Below are 26,343 nucleotides of genomic sequence, written 5' to 3'. Positions count from 1 at the left end.
TCTGTATGCGGATGACTTCTGCATTTCGTATTGCTCCTCCAGTTCTGGTGTTGCTGAGCAGTGCCTACAGGGAGCCATCCAAAAGGCGCAATCATGTGCTCTTTTAGGTTTAACTTTAACTTACTTTTAAGTTTAACTTTAACTTACTGATGATTCCCTCACTGTAGTGGAGACATATTGATTCTTAGAACTGGTTTTCTAAGCCCAATTAATGTGGATTCTGCATCTTAGCTTAAGTGGAAATGCTGGTAGTACCTCAATGCCCTCCACTGCCTGAGCAACACCAACTGGGGTGCAAATAGCTCTACGCTGCTGCAGCTCGTACAGAGTCTTTGTTCCATCCCACCTTGACCATGGGAGTCTGGTTTGTGTCCTGGTGGAGGCTGGAGCCCCTCTGTTGAAGGTTAGGCATGCATAACTGCTCGCCAGTTACGTTGCTCATGTTCATAGTTCTCCTGCATATCCGAATTACTGTCTCCTTTTCCCAACCACGGCGGATCATCTCCCGCATCAGTGGCCCAGGTCAAGGCTTCACGATTGCGGTTCGCATCCGGTCGCTTCTGTCCGAACTGGAGTCCTTCCCGTTACCACCTCTCCTCGAGGTCCATTCACGTACACCTCCATGATGTACACCTAGGCCTCAGATTCTTCTGGACCTTTCGCATTGCCCTAAGGACTCCGTTAACCGTGCGGCTCTCCGCTATCACCACCTCTCAATTCTCGACATGTACCATAGCCATGAAGTGGTTTACACCGATGGCTCGATGACTGATGGTCACATAGGTTTTTCGTATGTTTATGGTGGACATCTTGAACAGCACTCCTTGCCAAATGGCTGCAGTGTTTTCACTTCAGAGCTGTAGGCCATATCTCATGCTGTTAAGCACATCCGCTCATACCCTGGCGAGTCATTTCTTCTGTGTACTGACTCCTTGAGCAGCCTACAAGCTATCAACCAGTGCTACCCTCACCATCCTTTGGTAGCGTCCATTCAGGAGTCCACCTTTGCCCTGGAATGGTCTGGTCGTTCAGTGGTGTTTGTGTGGGCCCCAGGACATGTTGGAATCCCAGGCAACGAACTTGCTGACAGGCTGGCCAAACAGGCTATGTGGAAACCACTTCTGGAGATCGGCATCTCCAAAACTGACTGCGTTCTGTCTTATGCCGCAGGGTTTTTTGGCTTTGGGAGATGGAATGGTATAACAGTATGCACAACAAACTGTGTGTCATTAAGGAGACTACGAATGTGTGCAAGTCTTCCAAGCAGTCCTTTCACAGGGAATCAGTTGTCCTCTGCTGGCTCTGCATTGGCCATATGTGGCTAACGCGTGGTAACCTCCTTCGTCGTGAGGACTCACCTCGGTGTTGCTGTGGGTCACAAATAACTGTCATCCACCTCTTGCTGAACTGCCCACTTTTAGCAGCTCTGCGGTGGACTTTTAACTTTCCCAGCACCCTACCTTCGGTGTTGGGTGGCAATGCCTCAACAGCAGCTTTAGCTTTACATTTTATTCGTGAGGATTGGTTTTATCATTTGATCTAAGTTTTAGTGCATGTCCTTTGTCCCTCTGTGTCCTCCACCCTAGTGCTTTTAGGTTGGATGTTTTAATGTGTTGCAGAGGGGCCTGGCTTCTCCTTTTTATTCTCATGGTCAGCCAACCATTGTAAACTGCTCTCTTGTTTTGATCTGTTCTACATGTTTCTTGCTTCTCTCTGTGGGTTTCTTGACTGATTTTGTCCATTGTAGTGTTTGTTGCCCTTTTGTCATTCTTGTGGTTTTCTCCTTTCTTCCAGCCGTGTTTGTACATTGCGATTATTTTTCTCCCACCCCTGAAGAATTTTTTTAATCGGAACGAGGGACTGATGACCTAGCCGTTTGATCCCCCACCCTTTTAAACCAAACCAACCAACCAACCAACCAACCAACAAGACCTGGCCTGGATTCCATCCACAGCCTGATGATCCAAAACTTGGATGTTATGCAGAGGCAAAATCTACTCAAGGTCTTCAGCTGATTTGGTCCACAGATGCCTTCCCCTCGCAATGGCGAGAGACAACATAGTTATCCCCGTCCTTAAGCCCAGGAAGAACCTGACATTTCTTTACAGCTACCGCCTGATCATCCTGGCCATCTTGCTTTGTAAACTGCTAGAGTGGATGATTAGCTTCCAATTATGTTGGGTATTTGAATCTCGGGGCCTTAAATTAAGGGCAATTGACAACTGACCATATACTTAAATTGGTAACAGCAGCCCAACAGGTTTTCACTAACTGCTGGCACCTTGTCACCATCTTCTTTGATCTACATAAGGCATACGACACTGCTTGGCACGATCGCATTTTAGTTACCCTCCATGACTGGGGTTTTTGCGGCCATCTTCAGACATTTAATCCATGAGTTTTTATCCCACTGGTTCTTCCAGGTTCAAATTGGCACTTCACTCAGAACTCCTCAGATCCAGGAGAATAGTATCCCACAGGGTTCTCTGTTAGGTGTCACATTCCTCCTCATTGACATCAATGGGCTTGTAACCTATGTTGGGCCTCTGGTTACCTCAGTGTTGTATGTTGTTGATTTTTGCATATGGTACAACTCTCACATGGTAGCATCTACTGAATGCCACCTCAAAGATGCCATCTGACTGACCTCTGCATGAGCCCTCTCCTGTGGCTTCCAGTTTTCTCCCTCCAAAACGTGGGATACACATTCTTGCCATTGGCTCACACACCACCTTGATCCAGAACTTAATTTAGGCGACTAGCGCCTGGATGGTGTAGGGCAGTCCTGCCCCTTGGGACTTATTTTTGATAAATATTTGCCATCTGAAGACCACATGCATGCAGAAGCTTAATGCTCTCTGCCTCCTGGCCCGCACACCTTGGAGTGCAGACCATGCTACTCTTCTCCATCTTTACAGCACTGATCTTGTTTTGTCCAGATTAGATTATGGTAGTCAGGTTTATGGCTCAGCAGCTCCTTCCACTCTGAAACTACTTGACTCTGTTCATCATTGTGGGGTGTGTCTGGCTGTTGGTGCCTTTCACACTAGTCCCACTGACAGTCTGCTCACTGAAGCAGGGTTTTCCCCTCTACAAATGCGACCGAGCCAACTTCTGGCTACTTATGCAATAACTATTTGCCCCTTCCCTGACCATCCCATGTACCTTACCCTCTTTGAAAACGTAGGGGTCTCCCTCCTGATGACTTCCCAAGGGTGGGACTGCTGGTGGGAGTCTCTCTCACTTCCCTCTGTTGGGGATCTCCATCTCCACTCACTGGAATGCGCCCTGTGTATTTCCTCCCGCATCCTTCCTTGAATGGGGCTTAGTACATGGATTAGGACTGACCTATTCCAGGGTCCTAGGGTCTGTGTCATCCCTATGGTCTTTCGGTGTCTTGTACGTTCCATCCTTGCAGAGTTCCAATGCGCTATCATCTTCTATACTGATGGTTCTAAAACGATAGATAAGGTGGGATACACTATCATGTCTCCTACTGGACTGGAACACCATTTACTGCCAGGATTATGCAGTGTGTTCACAGCAAAGCTGCTGGCATATAACAGGGCCATCCATTTTGTTACTCAGGCCTCCCTCCACAGTGTTTCAATATGTGCAGGCTCAATGAGCAGCCTGCAGGCTATAAACCAGTGCTACTTTCACCAGCCTTTGGTATCTGCTATCCATGACCTTCTCCCCGCCCTTGGCCGTGCTGCCTGCTCAGTTGTCTTTCTCTGGGTCCCAAGTTGTGCGTGCATCCCAGGGAATGAACTGGCTGTCTGTTTGGCCAGAGAGGCAGATACTTACCCCCCCCCCCCCCCCCCCCCCTCCAATTCACTTTCATGATTCCAGGTGCAGATATGCGTATCCACATCAAATCTTTCTTTGGCAAAAAGTGAATGAAATCTGGTGTGCTACTGCTCTCAGTAATAAACTCTTCACAGTCAAGGAGACTACTGCAGTTTGGCCCTTTTCCACTGTCTTATGCTGTCTATGCGTTGGTCATACCAGGCTCAACCATAGTTCTCTTGCATAACGAGCCAGCCGCATGATGTGACTGTGGAATCAGACTCACAGTATCCCATATATTGGTAGAATGCCTCCTTTTGCCCTATCGTACTAAGTATAGCCTTCCAGATTTCTTTCTTTAATATTAGCAGACAATTCACAGGTGGTTGAACTGGTCCCCACTTTCCTCTGTGAAAGTGGTTTTTATTTTCAGGTACAAGGTTTTGCTTTACTCCTGGGGCAGGTTCAGGGTAGATGTGGTTGGGGGATCTCTTCATGTTTTCTAGGTCTGGGACCTATGGCCACTCTCCATGCAAATCCCTTTGTTTTCCAGTTTTTAGATTTGGTCTACTTTTATGTCTTCTACTGTGTGTTTTTTAACGTCCCCGTTTTATGGTTTGATCCCTCTGACTGGATTTGTCTATTTTCAGTGGACCCTCTCTCTCTCTTCCACAAGTAACTTTGGAATTGCAGGACTGATAGCTTCACCATTTGGTTCCACAACCCCATCAATCAACCCCTTCATTCGCCAAAAGTTACTGTATGGGCTTGAGGAGTAATTGACTGGTACTTTGTTGAGGACAAGAGTGGTTGTTCAGTTACAGTGCATTTGGAATGTTATTTGATAATGATAAATGACTTTCTGGAGCCAGATTTGTAAAACTTTCCTGGTTATAATGAAACAATATGGTTTCAGAAAGATGGAGCCACAGCATACATAACCAGTGCATATATAGTGAGCATTCATGACATTTTTCCTTGGAAATTAGATCTCCAGAAGGAGTGACGTAAATTGGCCCACATACAGTCAGTATTTGAGCCACATGTATTATTTCTTACAGCGATTTGTCAGATATACTATGTGTCAATAATCTGACTTCTCCAGAGCAATTGAAAGAAACTAGTGTGAAAGTAGTGATGTGGTACCCATCATGCAAAATTTTGTTAATCATTTAAATTAGTGCCATAGGCTTTATGTCGTCTCATTGTCACTGTAGGCTTGTACTGAGGGAAGCAAGGAGAGGATGTTGTTCGGTGGCCGGTGTCCTCTTTCTAGAACACAACTGCACACATGTATTAACTGGGTTCTTTGTTTGTAAGAATAAAGCTACTTAACTTGCACTAATTGTTGTGATACAAGCCTTACTGCTAGTCAAGTACATGTCCCACTATGCGCACTACTCTGGTTGCTTTGTGCTGCCTGAGGCTGAGACTAAGATTGTGTCTGCAAGTGATTGAAAATTCGAGTCAGTGACTCAATGGATGACTCACTATCCCTCTGAACCATGGCGACGATCTAAGTACTTGTGGTCAGGAGGGTGTTAGTGCTGTGTGGCCTGAGTGTCTGTTTTTGGCCTCTCTCCTGACAGGTGTGTTGCTTGTGCCTACTATCAATCTTCTTGAAACCTCTTTGCCATCTGGTGTGGCTCCGCTGGTGATGGTCTGTCTCGTGGGTGGAAGCGATAGGAGGCAAGAAAGAGTTGCATGCCTGTTGCCACGTGTGGGTGGTGCAAAGAATGTCCATCTGTTGTTCGCAAGTGCATACAAAGCATTCTGCTTCTCTGTTGGACTGTGGGTGAAATGGAACACTTGTCAGATGATGAGTGCTGTTTCCGGCACAGTCACATGAAGTGAAATGTGGTCTGTTGTCCGACAAAAGTACTTCTGGCAAACCTTGTATGCAAAATATGGAGGGCAACGCTTGAATGTTGCAGTGTGATGGTGTAGAGTTCATGGGCACTTGGAAACTTGCTACAAGAGTCTACTATTATCAGCCAATGAGTGTTCCAGAATGGTCTTGCAAAGTCTATGAGCACTTGTTGCCACGACCAAGCTAAGAATGTCTATGGCGGAGCAGATTGGTTTTCCACACATGCACAATACTGTGATGTCGTCTGTTCAGTGTGGGCATCCATGCCCTGCCAAGTACAGTGCCATCGCACAAACTGTTTAGTGTGAACAATTCCCCGATGTCCTTGGCAAAGCAAACACACATCCTTTGCAACACTTCGGGAATAAGCACATGCGATTGTCCATGGTCATTTTGAACTGTCACGTTGAATTAAAAGGTTATGCTGACCTGCAAAATATTGGCGCACAAATGAGTTCTGTTTACTGTTCAATAAATGAGGCCAAGACGTGTGAATGTAATGCAACAAAATATTGAGATTTGGGTCTGCTTCTTTAGCCTGTGCTGTTTTTTTGTAGTGAAAGGGAAAAGATTCCAGCAATTCAGAGTCGTGCACATTGATTTGGCAACAAGGTGTGGCAGATGCAGCAAAATCAGTGTGGGTCAATCAGAAGGTGAGATAGGGAGTTTGCTTTGTCATGCTGTGCCGTAGGTCAGTACACAGTTTCATACTGATACTGCGAAAGCAACAAAGCCCAGTGTTGCAATTTTTGAGCAGTGTGTGTAGGAACCAGCTATGGAACGAAGACTGCAAAGGCTTTTGATCTGTCACTAAATAGAACTTGTGACCATACAAATAGTGATGCAATACACAAAAGCGAGACCTTCTTTTTCAATTTGAGAATAATTGCACAGAGTTTGAGTGAGCAACTTTGAAGCAAAAGCAATAGGTTTGTCTTGTGCACAAAGTCTGTGTGAAAGTGCAATGCTGATTCCTTAGGAAGAAGTGTCAAATTGCAAAACTACTGGCTTGGCAGGATCAAAATGTACTAAACATCTGTCATTAAGCAAAGCATTTTTGAGTTTCTGAAATACATCTGGACAGTTTTCAGTTCACACAAAAAGTATGTTTTTGCAACGCAAGCGATGCTATGGTGCCACAGTCTGAGCAGCATTCGGTAAGAATCCAATGTAGTAAGTCATTTTGCCTAGTACTGACTGTAGTTCAGACATGTTGCGGGAACAGGCAGCTCATGGATTGCAAACAAATGAGATTGGAGGAGGTGTACACCCTCACTGTTTATCACATGACCTAATTATTATAGTTAAATTTGAAAAAAGTCACACTTTTTGAGATGACACTAGAGTCCTGTTTCTGATGCAAATTGGCAATGATCTGTTCCTCTGATGTACAACCTGAGATGACAATATCGTCAAGGTAGTTCAAACAAAATGGCACTCTTGCTGTTAACTGTTGCCAGTATTGAAAAATGGTGGATGCAGAAGCACTGCTGAAGGGCATACACAAATACTTGAACAGTCCTAAGTGTGTATTTACAACAAACACTCTTTTATTCTTGATTCAGTGGAATTTGCAAGTAGGCATCACGCAAATCTATCTTAGAAAAGTAAGCACCAAGCCTGTCCACAAGTTCCTCAGGTCGGGTTCCAAATAGGTGTCAACTGCTGACTGGGTTGACTGTGGACTTGAAGTCACCACAAATGTGAATGCAACCAAAAGCCTTAGGCAACAAACCGAGAGGACTTGCTCATTGCCTAGATTGAATAGGAGCAATTATTCCATTATCTTGTAATTCTTTCCATTCACTGGATATTTTGTCTGTGTAAGCAATTGGAACAGGTCAGGCCCAGAAAAATTTAGGCTGTGCATTGTCTTTCAATGTATCATGCTGCAAAGCTATTAACTTTTCCTATTTCTTCTGAAAAATAGTTCAGGAAATACTTTAAGCATGCTAGCGACACTGTCTTTTGGTGCAAATGTAGATATGAAAAGTACATTGTCTCGGATGCTAAAACCAAACAAATCAAAGGCATCTAAACAGAAAATGTTCTCACTGGCTCTGGATTTCAACACAATAAAAATTAACTGTCCGAGTGGGAGATATGTAAGTGGCAGGCAAACTACATGGTCCAAGCACTGAAATTTCCTGTCTGTTGTAAGCAGTGAGGTGCTTGCTAGATTAAGACATGGTGAGCGTAACTGTTCATAAATGTCATGATTAAACAAAGTTACTGAGGCACCTGTGTCTAATTGAACGTTCACACGACGACCAGCAGTTTGTAATGAGACAAATTGATTGTTAGAATGTTGTTGTGTAGCACTGGGGCAAGACGGCGGCACAACCTTAACTTTACTTTTGCCAGAACCTGTTGTAGGTTTGGAAAACACAATGTTCACTGCTTGTGCATGAGCCTGTTTTTTCTGGGAGTGGGCAAAATTGGTGTTTTCATACTTTTGCAAACAAACTGCTTGGACATGGCCATTTTTTTTCCTCACACTTGCAACACGCTGCATTACATGATGGGAAATCCTGTCTTTTATATTAAGCTGAACATCTAGAAAAAGACTTCTCTAAGTTCACAGGTCTGTTCACCTTTCTACATGGCTGTCAGCACAGCTGTGTACGCACTGATGCCATGGCTACTTGGGGCAGTTGCAAGCAAGTGGTGACTCGACCTAACAGATTGGGGCCTGAAAACTTATTGGCTGCTTTGGCACGCGAATCATATTACTCAAAGATTTGCAACACTTGAGGAAGTGATGGATTAGAGTACTATTATCTGGGACATTGAAGGTTATTGCATCCCTAATCATGACATCACTGTAAAAGGTGCCACAACTACTTATTAGTCATGCTCATTAATTCTGTATACCACTGACTGTAAGTCTGTTCAGGCTTTTTCTGCTGGTGAAAGAACTGATATCTGGCCGCAGCTTCTTTGACTTGCTGGTCATCGTATAGCGATTACTTCGTCATAACTGAGTTTGTCTCGAGTCGCAGTTGGGAATAGTTTTTGTATTAACTTTAACACTGGGGACCCTGCAATGGAAGGAAAGTACCTTGTACACAACGAACTTGCCAATTTGCTTGGAACTCTCAGGTATTTGAACCATTCCTCTTCATGTCATTAAATTTCTGGAACATTGGTATGCTGATCGGCGGCACTTGTTGGGTGGGTCAGTTTCTGTTGGGCGGTCAACGCAGCTTCTGCAGACAGTAGTTGTACCATCATTAGTAGGGCAGCAGTTTGTCTTTCTGAAACTAAAATGCTTGCGTTAGATCCATCACATTAGCATCTACGGCTGAGGTGCGGGTGCAGGGGGTGGGGTAGCCATTGTTTTCACAAATACATTATAGCAAAAAAACAAGCAGAGCCTCTGGGAAGAGAAATTTGATTAGTTCTGCTGGTCTCCTCCTGGAATACATGCACGAACAAAACAAAAATTTAGCAATGAAAAATGAGCACCCTGCAAGCTAAAACAAGAGAAGCAAGCAAAATCTGCACTGGACTATACTTGCCGCCAGTTTTTGTGTCGTCTCATCACTGTAGGCTTGTGCCATGGGAAGCAAGGAGAGGTTGTTGTTTGGTGGCTGGGATCTTCTTTCTATAACACAACTGCACGCACGTATTAACAAGGTTCTTTATTCATAAGAATGCCTGTGGCTCGTGGTCTTGCGGTAGCATTCTCGCTTCCTGCGCACGGGGTCCCAGGTTCGATTCCCGGCGAGGTAGGGATTTTCTCTGCATTGAGATGACTGTGTGTTGTGTGTCTTTCATCATCGTTTCATCCTCATTCACTCGCAAGTCGCCATAGTGGCGTTAAAGAACTTGTGGAGCAGGGACTGAACTGCCCTGCGAGGGGTCTCCCGGCCACCAATGCCATATGCTCATTATTATTCATAAGAATAAGAGAGCTACTTAACTTAAGCTAGTCATTGTGGTACAAGCTCTTCCTTAATAGTCAACATCAGCCTCACTTCTGCTGATGTACATGTCCCGCTATGCACACTACTCTGGTCCCTATGTGCTTCCTGAGACTGAGACTCTGATTGCAACTTCAAGTGACTGGGCTGTGACTGAAAATTTGACTCGGTGACTCACTGACTTTCAGACTGGAAAGAAAGCCAGTTTGCACTCAGTATGTCAAGTGGGAGTGTCTTCTGAGATTTTAGGATGGCTTGCCTGTGTCTATGGAACCCGTAGGGTGTAGTGGTCTGCAAGTTGTGGCTCACATCAGCACCAGTGTCATTTGCCACATACATTTTGAGGCCATGCTTAGTTTGTGCAGGTGGCTAACGGAAGTGGTGGAGGCTGCTGACCTCAGACATGGGATGCAAATGGAGCTCGCAATTTGCAGTGCTTTTCCCATTATTGACTGGGGTCCTTTGGTTTGGAGCTGAGTGGAGGCTCTCAACCAAAGGCTTTTTCAACTCTGTGAAAGTCTTTGCTGTAGGTTTCCAGATGTGGGAAATTGTAGGGCACCCCTGACAGTAGGGTTCACTACACAAAGGAAGCAACTATTCCATTAGCAAAGTACTCGCAGGGCGCACATAAGGGTTTTTTAGGCTAGACAGTAGTTTGAGCTATTCTGATGAACACACACCAGATAATATGTAATGAAATTGGACCATGTTAAGAGTAAAGACACTTGGACCGTAAAAATTTTATCTGTAAATTGTCAAAGTTCTAATAATTTACTGCCCTCCAGGAAAGTTCTCATGCTCAGATTATTATTGGGACCATGAGCTGGCTGAAACCGGAAGTAGAAAGCTCGGAGATATGTAGCGAGTCATGGAATGTATTTCAAAAAGACAGGGTAGACACCATGTGAGGGGGCGTGTTCATTGCAGTTGACGTAAATGTTAATCTCTACTGGATTGAAATGGAGTGCGACAGTGAAGTTATCTGGTCGCCTGTAACTGGTCTAAGTTACATAAAGTTAATTGTTGAATGTTTTTACCTGCCACTTGATTCTTCTGTGTCAGTTTGAGTCATTCAAATAAAGACTACAGGCAGCAGCGTGTAAATACCCAGATCATGCAGGTGACTTCTGTGTACAAGAAGTATAAAAGAACATGCCTGCAAAATTACAGACTGAACATTGGTTGCTGTAGAATTCTTGAACATGTCCTGAGTTTGAATACAATAAATTTCCTTGAGAGCAAGAGCTTTTGTCCATGAATTGGCATGGTTTTAGGCAGCATCATATACTGCGAATAATGGATGAAGGCCAGCAGGCATATTCCTAGGTTTCTGAAAAGTATTTGACGCAATGCCCCGCTGTATATGTTAACAAAGATAAGAGTGTATGGAAAAGGTTTCTGGATATGTGACTAGCTCGAAGACTTCTTGAGTAATAGAACCCAGTGCATTGTACTCGACGTTGGGTGTTCATCAGAGATGAGGGTATCATCAGGAGTGCCCCAGCGGAGTGTGATAGGACCGCTATTATTTTCTATGTACTTAAGTGATGCAGTAGACAGGGTGTGCAGCAATCTGCAGTTGTTTGTTGTTCATGCTGTGGTGTATGGGAAGCAGCTATAATTGAGTTACTAGGAATATACAGGATGATAAAATTTGTAGTTGGTGTGATGATTAGCAGCTAACTATAAATGTAGAAAAATGTTAGTTAATGCAGATGATTGGGGAAAAACCATACCCGTAATGTTTGAATGCAGCATTGGTAGTTGCTGCTTCAAGCAGCCACATCGTTTAAATATTTGGGCGTGACATTGCGAAGTAATGTGAAGTGGAACGAACACGTGAGAATTCTTAAGAGGAAGGCAGATGATTGACTTATTGTATTGGGAGAATTTAGGAAAGTGTGATTCTCTTGCAAAGGAGACTGTATATGGACACTAGTGCTACCTATTCTTGTGCACTGCTAGAATGTTTGAGATCCGCAAAGGTAGGATTAAGGGAAGACATCGAAGCAATTCGGAGGCATGCTGCTAGAGTTCTTACTGTTAGGTTCAAACAGCACGTAAGTACTGAACTTAAATGGGAATCTCTGGAGAGAATGTGATGTTCTTTTTGAGTGATACTATTGATAAAATTAGAGAATAGCATTTGAAGCTAACTGCAGAAAATTCTGCTGCTGCCAACATACATTTTGCGCAAGGAGCTCCAAGATAAGATTTGAGAAATTAGGGCTTGTGTTGAGGCATACAGCTGGTTGTTTTCCCCTCTTTCTATTTGTGAGTGGAACAGAAAAGGAAATATCTGGTAGTGGTGTAAGGTATCCTTCGCCATGGTTTAGGAGTAAACAGGCTGCTCCTTAAACAAATAGCAAAAGGAACTCTTACATGCATGACAGAACTTAGCTTTATATAGCCTAAACTTCTAAAAACGGTTTTGTACCACTCTCATGATTTGCTTCTTCTTCTTCTTCTTCTTCTTCTTCTTCTATTTCATTTTATCTATTTCCTTTTTATCACAAACCTTTTTTTCATTACTCTTTCACCAAGGTAATCACTGTTGCAGCCATATCTGTAATGGAGGTAAAAGTAAACCTGCATTCTTAGTGCAGCTTACGGCTCAGAATGTACTGTGTTTCTAATAATAAATATGGTGTGCAGTTTTTATACATAATCATATGTACTGTCTATCAACGTGCCTCTAATTGTCATTTCAAGCTTACATGTGTGCTAGTTGTCACTTCACGGTAACCAGGGTTGTCAGTGGGGGAAGTTGCCTGTCAAATTGTACAACTTGTTGACATCTTTCAAATATTCAGTAAGATGTGCTGTGCAGTGGTTGCCACAGTAAACAACGCTAGCTGTGAACACCACTATCTATAAATTATTGCTCATAAGTACCCAAGGAAAGTGCAACAGAACTGCCTGCTTAGTTTTTAGAGACAACTGAGAATGTGTGTTGACCCAGATTGCATGCAGCCATCTTGACATGATTAATTTTGTTTCTAAGTATCCATTATGAACTACACAAACCCTCCAGCTCTGTGTTGTGCCTCAAGTGTGTTCAAGGGAATACTTGGAATGGAACCTGGATCAATGTGTTGAGTTATCCTCACCAGTGAGTGCAGAATTTGTCTAATGACTGACGATGGTAGTAGAAAAGTGTGGAGTAGTGCAGACAACAGTGCACATCTTTAGTATAGTCACACTGGTTCAGCATGGAAGTGAGTCTCTTGTGTTTTGGGCCAGGATCATATCGTCTCTCATCACTATTGATGGTAATTTGAGAGCAGTACTATATAGGGATACAATCCTTCAACCTGTTGTCTGGTCCTACAGTCAACCATTCTGCAATAGGTTCATCTTTCAAGGCAATGTATGATCACACTGTGCACATTTCATGGACACCTTCCTCCAATAAGCAGGAATCAAGGGAAAAAAAAATCTAGAATATCTGACTGAGCACATGCAGATCCAGTTGAAACTTAGTACAACATTGCAGGAACCCTCCTCACACAATAAATGATGTCAAGGAGGACATTGCTAGATTGAGATAGGCTTGAGCACCAATGTCTTGACCACCTTGTGCACTGCAAGCAAAGAAGAATCAAAGTAGATTACAATGCAAGGGCTGGTGTAATGTCACCAGCAGCAGATTGTTTTTACAGATGTGAAGAAGATATGCACTTCCGAAAAAATTGCATTTATTTTGACTGTTACTTTGTTTTTGTTTTGCAGTTGTTATTCTTTAAGTTTCATAAGAAGTGTTCTTTCTTTCTTTCTTTCTTTCTTTCTTTCTTTCTTCTTTCCTTCCCAGAAATCTAAACCCAGGGTAATTCAAGTGGAACATTTTCTGAGCAGTTTATGTGCTAAGAATTTAATTAATAAGTTCACTGTTTTCGCCTGTGTAGCATTTCCTTTGACATTACAAGGATGTAACGTATTTTTCTCTCTGTCCTTTTTCAGGATGCAGTGTGTTCCAGAAGCAGCTCAAATCTATGAAAATCGGCGAAAAAGAATATAAGTACTATGATTTACCAAGCCTGTCTCCCAGTTATGGTAAGTTGCCCATGCTTTATGTAACTATCTTAATTTTATAATTTTTATTATTATTTGTTTAGCAAAGAAGTGAAATTTTTAACACAGTACTAGCGTGGTCTGTACAGATGTACGAGGGAACCCAGACTCCATTACAGTGCCTCTCTTTTGGTTTAGATTCAGCAATGGCATCTTTCGTATCTAATACAGTCAGTTATCATTCTTACTTGACCTTAGAATTATTCACTTCTCTCTCTTCAGCTCAGTGGGATACTCTTTTGGACTTCAACCACCTCCTTTAACTTCTTGAAAAGGTAGTTCACCATCTCCCAAGCAACATTTCAAGTGTGAAGTCACAAAAGCCCAGTGATGTTTACGACATTAGATGCCCCCACGTATTGTCTACCATGCAACCACAATATTGGCTGCTAATGGCATCAGGCTGGACTAGAGGTACACAATTGTGAGCAGAGCCCAAGGCTACAAAGTGTAGTTGAACGTCTTAATCAACGAGTATGTCGCTACAGTGCTAGTGGTTTTGATGCAAAGCAGAGCAATGGCAACAATAAACGAAGCGAACATTGCATTATATCTAAAACAGCAGTTGCTGTAGTGGACATTTCATGAGAAAGGAATCTGAGGAATTTCTCAGAGTGGGAAAGAAGTGCCAGGTGAAATGTTAGTTTTTGCAAGATAAGTCAGTGGACTGTGTGGTGTCGTATACGCTCAACTGTGCGGACAGTGTACGTAAGGAGTACATTGATAACGATACATGTTTAGCAAGTGAAAGTGATATTGAAATACGTGTCGAGCCATGTAGTTCATCACCTCTATCAGACAGGGAGCTACAAATCCCACCTCCAGTGAAATGCAATAAAGGACAAACTTTGTCCAAAGAGTGGGTACTAAATGTAATTATGTACATGGAAGACCATCCATTGCATAGAAAATAAAAATTATGAACATATTTTTAATAGGTCTGCATCAATATAAACATGTAGGGCACAAGAAACACTGCGGATATTCAAGAGAGGACAAAGTGTACTTCGTATAAAAACTGGTGTTTGGACATTTCAAGGATGTTGGATACAATTTACAGGATGTGCATGACAGTTACCTACTATGACCTACTATGCTATGCACATCAAATTGTGCATGACGTACGTTAGTCATTTCAAGGGAGCAGTGGATGATTGCATAATTTCAGTCAGTGCAACAGAACTGAAAGATGTGAGATAATGAAATTTCAAAGTATCAGCTGGAATATGCACAGCAGGCTGCAGAATTGTCCTGAAAATTTGTGGATGAGATAAACTTATCCCATTGTTCTTTAAGGAATTTGTTGTAGACTCTGACCAGTCAGGTTTTGAAGAGGAAAGCTATATGAAACTAATCCTGGGAATTGGAGGTACCATGAGTTGTATAAAGATTATTTAACATCAATGCATTAAAGCATTTGTATCCAATTACCTCAAATATTAACCTGGATGGTAAATTAGCTGTAAAGTTGTGCTGCGAGAAGTTTAAGTCCTCTGCCCCCTATGATTCTTTCTTGTGTGCGTGGTTTTGCAAGGGCAGTAGGGAATATTTGTCATGGCAAGCAAGGGTGGAAATATCTGTGTGAGAGAACTTCAGGTATGTATGAATACTGCTTTTGGCAAATAGCTGGTGAGAATAATTTGCATTTGCTTGATTGCTGGTCTGCGTATAAAAATTATACTTGTTTAGAGCAAGCTAACCTTCCTGAAAATAGTGTGACATGGCAGTTCATATCCCATGTCTACAAAACATATTATCACAATATCTGCAGTTTGCCTGCTTAGCTGTGTTGTAACATGCTTACCTCCCATGCACAGGACCCAGGTTCGATTACCAGCCAGGTTGGAGATTTTCTCCACTCGGGGACTGGGTGTGGTGTTGTCATTATCATTTCATCCTCATCATTGGCAGCAAGTTGCTCAATGTGGCACCGACTGAAATAAGACTTGCACTTGGCGGCCAAACCTGAATGGGACCTCATGGCCAACAATGCCATATGATCATTTCATACAGTATCTGCAACTACGCCTTAAAGGATAGCCATAAGCTCCATGACAGACTTTAGCATTCGGCTGCACGAAGTGTATACCCAGCAGAACAATTTGCGTGATTTGTAACTCTCAAGCAGTTCATCTTCAGTCTTGATGGTGTGAACCTTTGTGTTCACTGAGGCACCCCGTTTTTCACCCGGTGTTCATGGTGTGTATAAGAATACAGTTAATTTGGCAAGAGACTCATCCTATATAGTTGATAATTGCCTGTATGTCTGTAAACTATGGCGGACGAGAACAAAGAGATGTGTTCAGGCACTAAAATAAGAGATGATGTAAAAATTTTGAAGATACATTGTTTTTCATTTTTCTGTCACCCTCTCAGATTACATTAATGTGGTGTAATACATATTAATATATCTTTGGCACATACAACTGTCATCTGTATGAATTAATACATCTTATTTGTCTATGTAGATAAACCTTATAGGTACCTACAGAGATGCAAGTTTTTGTTTTGAATATTTCTTGAATGTCATCAATGTACATTTTGTGAAGAAGTGTAATACATACATCCCATAGAAAATTGATCTCTGCTCCTCCTGGACGCTCATTTGCTGTTGCCCTCCTGATGCACATGGCGACTCATTAACAGCTAATATTTTTCCTGTTATTGCTAATACAGAGCTTTCAAATGAGCCTTACTAAAGGTTGAACTTACAACCTTGCATTCAAGGGGTTCCTTGTTAGTTTAGTATGCATATGGGAACAACTCCTGCATTATGTCATGCAGGCCTGGCCACACTTCCTGGAGGCTCTCACTCTTTCATGAACACTTGTGTGGAGACCAAAGGGCACTGAGCCATCGTAACATTTCTTCTTATTCCATAGCACAACAACGACCACCTCCTTCTGACTAACATTCCCCTTTGGTCCTTAAACCATGATGATGGCTTCCTTGATCAAGACTGAGCCTATGAAAGGACTCAGATTTTATTGATTCTGCCGTCCCCTTAGCTTACTTCGCATCACCATTTCTGGCTAATCAATTACAGTCCGTGATAATTGGTTAACCCTCCGCTTTTCAAATTTTTTTCTCAGTGGCTTAGGCTGTGCAAGCAAGCTCGGCCAACATACCATATGACCAACTGAATGCTGTTTCACCTTGTTTATCTAGCATTCAGGCAATATATAAGTGCCCAGAACGCAGCATGTGCACACTCTTAATTCCTTGCTGTGTAAGACCGTGTGTTCATTGCACTTAAGACATGGGGAGTCTGTGGTAGTCCTTGCTGAGGTGACCAGGCAGCCATAGGGGGAAGCCAGGGTTAAAAGGGTAGTGTCAAGGTGGACAATATATAGTTACAGGTCAGGCAATACAATGCAGAGAGAGAAAATTCCAAGATATTTTGTTCCTTAGCTACACAATGAGAGAAAAGAGGATTTGAAACAAGAAGAAACATACAGGTATGCTACATAATACTTAGTCTGTCCTAAAACATCTGGCAGATCCTTCATGTATACAAAACCCTAATTCTTTGTAGAACAACTTGAAGACAACTATAATGAAATCACCCCAATATAGAAAGATGACACATATTAGTCAAAACATAATCTTTGTCTCAGTATCTCTCTGTGCTGTTTGCATGTATCAAACTCGTTGACATACTGTTCAGTTACATCTCAGAAGGGGGTGCGGTTCATTGCGACCTTATACTCCAGACAGAGAAGATTTATTGACCAATTTAGAAAGGGGGGTATTTCATTTCATCCTCTGTGTTCAATGAGACTCGAAAAGGTATCAGAACAGATGCTGGAGCATTCAACCTGACCTTGGAAGATGACTCACTTTTGGAGTGAGAGAAATTAAGTCAATTGACGTGAAGTCACACACATGTACCATCTCATAGCATGTGAATCTGGTCACAAGTCATTAGGCTACACAAATCGCTGAATATGTTGAGACTGTGGACAGACATGACATGAGAATTCTGTGCGAAAAGCACCACTTCGAATTGACTGTGCGTAGCATCGTTCTGCCCCACACACTGGATGTGGCAGATACTTTTAAAAAAGTGTGAAATAAAAGATTACAAAATCTTCAGCTTACTACCAACTGTTGCATCTCGGGTGGAATAGAGATGTGTTCATCCCACACTCAAAAAAAAAATCTTGAACAAGTAGCAACTAATAAACCACCTACAACGAAAACAAGTACTCATTCCACCCTCATAACGCCAAGTCCCACTGACGTCCCAGGTATGTTCCATCAGAGAAAAGAAAGGATTGTCTCCCATATTACCCATTCCCCGCCAACTGTGTGTACCGAAAGAGAGGAGTAACCTCTGTGATACCTGCTCCCACCTTACAAACCACCAGCACCTAATCTCTTGTCAACAGCCACTGGCTGGAAGCGGCTCAGGCAATGGAAAATACACTGACTTGTTTATATCTTGTTAAGGCCGTTCTCAGCTTGTGAATATTGTATAAAATGCATGGTGCACAAATGCTGACATTATTTTTATTCTATTCCAACTGGTTTCTGTCATAAACCATTTTCATGGTTCTGTATGAAATAAGCAACAAAAGTCATGTCAAAATGCAGAAAGGAAATGACTTGCATGGTCACAAGATTATTGTGAATGTAACAGAAAAATTACTTTTGTCGAAAAATTAATTGGCAACGAACACTACATATCAAACTAAAAGTATTGTTCATTTAAAACATTACAGGTAGGCCAGTGACATCTCTGTGAAGAATAAGCAACTGAAGTGAACCAACGCAAGACATACACTGGCATTAAAGGGTCTAAACTCATAGTAAACAATTCAAAGACTAAGGACTACAAAGATGTAAATTCATATCCTGTATGAAGAGAGCACTAATCATACATCTCTTAACAAACTTGTATTCCATCCAAACATTTTGAAGAAGACAAAGTAATAAACATTTCAAATTACATTACATAAGGGTTTTTCTTTTACATACTTAATTACTCAAAGATAACATCTTTTGTCCTAATAAAGAGTACAGAGTAATACAGTAAAATAAAACAGTTATTAGAATGGGGTAAATGCTATGCAGGAAATATCCATTTTATGCTAATGTAAGCTCTTCCCCCCCCCCCCCCCCCCCCATTCCACTCCCTTGGCGGCTCACCACTCTTTGGTGAGTACATGCTTGGCTACCACAGGGCCCCTAGCCTTTGCAGAGCTACCTCCCTTTTTGTGCTGCATGTCTATCTTCCTCTTATTCTTTTGTCCTCTCCCCTTGGGGCTTAGCCATATGCCTTCTTCGGGCATAAAAAAAACTGTGTGTGTATTCATTCTGTCCACCCATCTTTCTTTCCCTGTCCTTCCTTTTCTTACCCTTCCTGCACTTTGGTGTTTGAGATCTCTTTTTCTTGTTTCTTCCTGTGCGTTCCTAAAGGCCTGCCCTTACATTCTATGCATAAAAGGTGACTGGGTAACATATAATTCCCAGCCCGGGTCGACAAGTAGGGCTTCTGTGGACTCACTGGTAAAGGCCAGACCCAGGAAGTGGTGATTGCCTGAGCTATGCTGATTGGGCCCTCTGTCTCGAGTCTGGGAGGTGTGACCTGAGGTGTGGACAGTCACATATGGCAATTGTGGGGGATTTCTCTGCAATGAATTTCTTATCTGAGGGTGTAAATGGACTGAGATGAAACAATCGATGCCTCTCCAGGCTGCACCCCAATATCTTCTGTTGTCACATATGGAAGATCGTGACAATTAGACGACAGTTAATCCACTTATTATTTGGAAGTGTGTAGATGCCATTGCCAGTCCTGCAAACTCCTGCTCTTGGTTGCACAATGAGACCTTGCAATTGGAGACATATAGTGCTTTCCAAGCACAGAAACTACTTAATGCAACACTTCTCCACAGATATCCTGTTAAAGTAGAAGCCCACTGCACTCTGAATGGTGTCATGTATACACTCAGCTGCTAGATGACCTGACAGGTTGAAATAACAGCTGATCTCATTGACCAGGGAGTTACTGCAATTCACCACATCACAAAAAGGATTGATCAAGAATTAGTGCCAACCCACACTGTCTTCCTCACATTTGATCGTGTGGTACTTCCATCAAAAATTACGGCTGACTACGAAGCTATTACTGTTAGATTGTATGTCCCAAATCCGAAGTGTCACTATAAATGTCACAACCACACTCATGAATCTTGTAAAAATGCAGCCAAATTTGTAACCTGTGGCAGGGACACGCATGAGGGTGTGTGTCCACCTTCTTCCCCTCAGTGTATCAACTGCAAGGGTTATCATGCTGCTTCCTCCCTTTACTGTCCAGGCTACCTCAGTGAGAGAGCTGTTCAGCAGATCCAGGTGAAGGAAACAATTCCTACTCACATTGCTGGGAAAATGTTGGCTAGCCACAAATCTTGTACACCACCCTCTGGCAATTATAATACAGTTCTCGCTACACCCCGACTTGCGAAGAACATGGCTACGCAGATTTCAGACTTCCAGTTTAGTGCCATGGTTGTGAAATCGCCCAGCTCAGATGTCACGCCCTCATCACCTGCTCTGGGTGCACATCACACCAACAAACCTTCGCCTGTGCCAGAAAAATCGCATGCGCCACAAACAAAAACACGGAAATCCAAAATGGAGCATTCCCACAATGACTTTTTATGCTTCTGAGTGGCCAATGTCTGGGTCTGCACCAAACAAACGATGAAGTTCTAAGCAGGCAAACACTCAAATGAACTTCCCCTTCTCCACCTTGGCATTCTTCTTACCCCTTGTCACCGGGGGATAACCTCGTGCCAATAACCAGTTTGCTTGCCAATCAAAGGCATTTGTACTGACACCTTTGTCAAACTATGGGACCAGGATCCTCCAGCCTCTGTACCTGGTCATTGTGCACATTTGAATTCTGGCACTTAGCAGCCACCCTGATGACTGCTACATTATTTGACCCATCTCCGGTCTATTATTGGATATTGTTATCCTCCAATGGAACAGTTGTGACATCTGATCAAGTAGGGGTGAATTACAGCTCTTTTTATGATCATACTGTCCAGTTGTTTTCTACCTCCAGGAAACAAAACTATGCTCTCACAGTTGCATCCATCTCTTCCCCCTTCACTTCAGTCTGTTTCGACCTCCCATCTGAGTCGGGCTCTCTAGCTCATGGGGAGTCATTGCTCATTTGAGATGACATCTTCAGTCACACCATTTCCTTGCACACCCAGTTTCATGCTGTTGCTGTCTGTCTGTCCCATCTCAGTTTCACCTTCTTGCTTTCTGCTGTCTCTAGGGCAGACATTTTGCAACTTATTGCCTAACTTCCTCCTCCTTCCTTCTCGCTGCTTGGTGACTTCAGTGTCCACCATCTCCTTTGCATCTCTTTGTGCACCAATCCAAGAAGCTCTGTCCTAATAGATGTGTTCAGCCACCTCAATTTAATCTGTATGAATGCGGGTACTCTCACATTTCTCTCCGAGTCCACCCATTCCTTTCCCTGTATGGATCTTTTATCTGTACTGCTCAGCTTGGTTGTCATCTCTTGTGGTCCATCCGCTCTGACACACACACTCGAATGACCATTTCCCCTGCGTAATTTGTTTGCTAATGTTTATCCTATCTGTGCATCCAATCAACTGGCATCTATCCCAAGCTTACTGGCAGCTGTACTCCTCACTGGCCACTTTAGATGAACACAATTTCCCTTGCATTAATTACCAGGTGGAATACCTTACAAATGCTGCAGAATGTTCATACCTCCTGCCTCTTCCTCGTCACGACATGGTCCTGTCTCCTGATGGACTGAGGCGTGCCGCGATGCCATCTATGCTTGGAGATGAGCTCTTGCATTTTTAAATGCCATGCCATGATAGCAAACTCTATCCATTATAAACAGCTACGTGTGCTGTGTCACTGCGTTTTTAAAGCTCTTTTAACAGTTTTACTCCTTCTTATATTGTTGGAGGTAATCTCGGTCAGCTTTCAGGAACCACAGTTCATTGCCCGTTCCTGGTGTGATCATAGCGCCATTGTAGACCCTCTTGATACCTCAAACATGTTGGGCTGATACTTTTGCAGTCATTTAGAGTTCCACCCACTGCCATCCTGCATTCATCCCCTCTGAAATGGGTAGTGCAGGCAAGGACAATATCTTTCTCCTTCCAGGATTGTGAACGTTACAGTTCTGCTTTTACTATGAGAGAGCTGCAACATGCACACTAATTACGGTCATCTGCACGGTGTTAACATCATGATGTTGCAGCCCCTCCTCTTGAGGCCCTAAGCTTTCTCTTCTGTACATATAGCTGCATTTGGACAGATGGCACATTTTCCAGTCACTGATGTGGCCCCATTGTCATTCCCATACCTAAGCTTGGTAAGGACAGACACCTTCCTTTCAGCTACTGCTCTATTCCCCTCACCAGTAGAGTCTGCAAAGTGATGGAACATATGATTAATGGTTGGCTGGTGTGGTGGCTCGAATCTCGGGATCTCCTCACTAATGCCCAATGTGGATTCCATAGGCACCGTCCTGCAGTTGATCATATCATGATCTTGTTAGCTCATGTTATGAACAATTTTTTGCGGAAGTGCCAAACTGTGGCCTTGTTTTTTTGATTTGGAAATGTGTATGACACCTGATAGAGGATGAGTATCCTTCGTAGTATGTAAGAGTGGGGCTTTCAGGGTTGCCTGCTCCTTATTCTGGAATTTTTAAAATACATGTTTTTAAGGTACACGTGGGCTTGTCTCTGTCAGCCACTTTTATTAAAGAGTTCTGTGTTCAGTGTTGTCTTATTTGCCATAGCCTTTAACACTTATGAATTATGTCCCACCCATATATCTCATGCTCTCTTTCATTTATGACTTTGTGATCTACTGCAGCTCAAACTTGTCTGATTGAGCAGCATTTGCAGTGATGTCTTGATCATTTTTATTCATGGAGCATCAACAATCACTTGTGCTTGTCTGCTGACAAGACTGTCTGTATGAACGTCAGATGGTGGCTAGAGTTCCTTCCCACATCCCTAACTCTGCCCATTCCTTCTTCCGTTCATTGACACAACAAAATTCTTGGGACTCAAGTTTGATAGAAAACAGTGATCTTTCCATATCTCTTACTTGGCAGCTCATTGTACTTCCTCCATCAATGTTCTACGTGTTTTTTGCGGTGCGCCATGGGGAGCAGATCGGACCACCCTCTGTTTATACCGGTCCCTTGTCTGTTAAAAATTGGATTATGGATTTGTCGAATATGCATCCACGTGTCCCTCTTTTTTACGTTGTGTTCACACCTTCTGTAATAGTCTTGTTGAGTCTTTATGCTGAGGCTACTGACTTACTGTTGCTTTACCAGCAGTATTTTCTCTTCAGAACAATACGGGAGTCCTCTGTCTTTTATGCCCTGTCACACATTCTGTGCTCCCTTTTTTGACGATTCCCTTGACCACCGGTATGGGCTGCACCCGTTTTCTGTTACTTCTCGGAGTTTGCTCTTTTTGCTACTTTGACAGATTTGCTTTATGTTCCCTGTGACCCTGCCCCACTCTGTAACTCTGGGAGGGAGGAAGGGGAGGAGAAAGAGAGAGTGGTCAATGGGATGGTCCACCCCACAGGGGGTGGTGTACATTGGAATCTCTAGATAGGAGAAAATGGGGAGGAGGCCAAAGTTCATGTATCAAGGTATGCATCTCAAGCTAAGAAATAGCCTCATCTGGAGGTAAATATATGTTACAAATGGTGGGGTTGTTTGCACTCTCACTGCTATTGTTTTCAATGTCGTTCACAGGGGAAATCACTCACTGACAACACCTGTGCAGACCAACATACAGACCCCTGCAGATATCCTCTCAGGGTCAGTAAGTTCCAACAGCAACACAGATTGCATAACAATAAGACATTTCCTGTTGTAGTTCTGGGAGGTGAGAGCACTGTCCATTGCAGCTTCATTTGATTATTACACAGAGGGTTCCCTGGTTAAGGGTGAAGGGGCTAAGACGACAGGTCACACCGCATGGTCAGTGTGTCACACGTGGGGCTGGAACAACATTAACAAACATTGCTTTGGAGTCCAAGAGCATCAGAGGATCTGGCATCTCCACAATCAGTAGCAACCGTCTACCGAGATATCTCCTTTTTGTCATTCACTAATTTTGGCCATCAAGAATCTTGGGAGAGCTTATCTGCTGTCATAAAAAATGGGCATGCGTGAGACCCAAAGCCTAGGGCTCATTCATACATTGGTTGGTGTCTGGTTGTTGTTCTGTGGATTTTCAGGGAGACAATTCCCATAAGAGTCAGTCACTATTAGATGTCAGAGGAACAGTGCTGCAGGAACAAAGAGATGGGGGAGTGACTATCAGCCCCATGGTCAAGTATAATTGTGTGACTATCAGATGTAGACTTCAGTGTAGTAAATATACCAGGTACCACCATTAACCTGGTCACAGTGGTGAAAAAAGATGACTGGATACAAATGCTCATATTCTTTGTAAGCTTCAAAATATTGCAGGTAATCTGTGACATCCAGTTCCTCGCTTTTGCGTTCCTCAAAAATTGGAGGTCAAAGCCAAATGTGCAGACAGAATGTGAGTTAACTGAAATAAGAGCAAAGTAAGGGAAGAAAGTGAGAAAGTCATAATCAACGTACTATGTGCAAGCTAAGTTGTCAGCAGCTAATCTGCCCTGGAGGATGACAAAAGATACCGTCAAGAGGGCAAAATTGCAGCACAAGAAAAGTCAATGGTGTGGGACCCCCGTGCTTGCCACACACATTCACAAATGAGTTGAGAGTGCCTTGGGGTGACATTACACTCGACAGCAAAATTTCAAAAAGAAACAAAAGTAACCTGCATTTTAAGAAGACTGTGTGACCATTCTGGTGGTTTACATTAACAGTGAAAGTACTACTGAAAAGCAGGCATTGTCAAATCACCATGCAGCTATTATTAATTAGATGGGGGAGAGCTACAGCTACACACTGACAAAGCAGTCTCTGAGACACTGCAGTAAAATTTCGAAATACTTTTTCTAGTATACTACTTGGACAAGAAACTTTCGGACTACCCTACAAAGGGTAGTGGTTATTAAAATCCCATAAGGTTAACCCCCCCACACCAAACGAACCATGAACCTTGCTGTTGGGGGGGAGGCTTGTGTGCCTCAGCGATACAAATAGCCATACCGTAAGTGCAAGATCGCTGTACCATATCTGCAAACACAACACACGGGTATCTGTTGAAAGGCTTGACAAACATGTTGTGCCTGAAGAGGTGCAGCAGCCTTCGCAGTAGCTGCAGGGGCAACAGCCTGGATGGTTGACTGATCTGGCCTTGTAACATTAACCAAAACGGTCTTGCTGTGCTGGTACTGCGAATGGCTGAAAGCAAGGGGAAACTACAGCCGTAATTATTCCTGTGGGCATGCAGCTTAATAGTCCCTCTTTTGGATCTCTGGGTGGGGACTGCTCAGGAGGATGTCATTATCAAGAGAAAGAAAACTGGCATTCTATGGATCGGAGTATGAAATGTCAGATCCCTTAACCAGGTAGTAGGTAAATGTAGTGGTAATTAGTGAAGTTCGGTGGCAGGAGGAACCTGACTTCTGGTCAGGTAAATACAGGGTTATAAAAACAAAATCAAAGAGTGGTAATGCAGGATTAAGTTTAATAATGAATAAAAAAAATAGGAGAGCAGGTAAGCTTCTACAAATATGATAGTGAACGCATCATTGTAGCCAAGATAGACGTGAAGCCCACGCGTACCACAGTAGTACAAGTTTATGTGCCAACTATCTCCCCAAATGACGAAGAGCTTGAAGAAATGTATGATGAGATAAAAGAAATTATTCAGATAGTGAAGGGAGATGAAAATTTAATAGTCATGGGGGACTGGAATTCAATAGTAGGAAAAGGAAGAGAAGGAAAAGTAGTAGGTGAATATGGAATGGGGATAAGGAATGAAAGAGGAAGTCGCCTGGTAGAATTTTGCACAAAGCATAACTTAATCATAGCTAACACTTGGCTTAAGAATCATGACAGAAGGTTGAATAAGTAGAAGAGACCTAGAGACACTGGAAGATTTCAGATAGATTATGTAATGGTAAGACAGATTTATGAACCAGGTTTTAAATTGTAAGACATTTCCAAGGGCAGATGTGGACTTTGACCATAATCTATTGGTTTTGAACTGTAGATTAAAACTGAAAAACTGCAAGAGGGTGGGAATTTAAAGGTGATGGGACCCAGATAAACTGAAAGAACCAGACGTTGTAGAGAGTTTTAGAGAGAATATTAGGGAACAATTGACAAGAACGGGGAAAAGAAATACAGAAGAAGAAGAATGGGTAGCTTTGAGAGGTGAAATACTGAATGCAGCAGAGGATCAAGTGGGTAAAACTACGTGGGCTAGTAGAAATTCTAGGGTATCAGAAGAGATATTGAATTTGATTGATCAAAGGAGAAAATGGAAAAATGCAGTAAATGAAGCAGGCAAAAAAGAATACAAATGTCTCGCAAATGAGTGACATGAAGTACAAAATGGATAATCAGGGTTGGCTAGAGGACAAATGTAAGGATGTAGAAGCTTATCTCACTAGAGATATCTTGGGACTAAAGAAAATCACTTGTATGAATATCAAGAGCTCAGACGGAAAATCTCTTCTAAGCAAAGAAGGGAAAGCAGAAAG

The 26,343-nt window shown here is 42.8% G+C and overlaps 1 protein-coding gene across 2 annotated transcripts in view; it reads left to right on the top strand.

The window, feature by feature from the left end:
• Positions 1 to 26,343, top strand: part of LOC126365941 (cytoplasmic aconitate hydratase-like) — a 357,848-nt gene that overhangs the window by 83,367 nt on the left and 248,138 nt on the right. For both annotated transcript variants that reach the window (XM_050008715.1, XM_050008716.1), the window contains exon 2: positions 13,546 to 13,638. In XM_050008715.1, coding sequence (XP_049864672.1) covers positions 13,546 to 13,638 — 93 coding nt within the window. The remainder of the gene's footprint in view (positions 1 to 13,545; positions 13,639 to 26,343) is intronic.

The sequence above is a fragment of the Schistocerca gregaria genome, chromosome 4 (assembly GCF_023897955.1).
Source record: "Schistocerca gregaria isolate iqSchGreg1 chromosome 4, iqSchGreg1.2, whole genome shotgun sequence".
NCBI classification, from domain to species: Eukaryota; Metazoa; Arthropoda; class Insecta; order Orthoptera; family Acrididae; genus Schistocerca; species Schistocerca gregaria.
The sequence above is the reverse complement of the archived record's forward strand: the minus strand, read 5'-3'. Positions and strand labels throughout refer to the sequence as shown.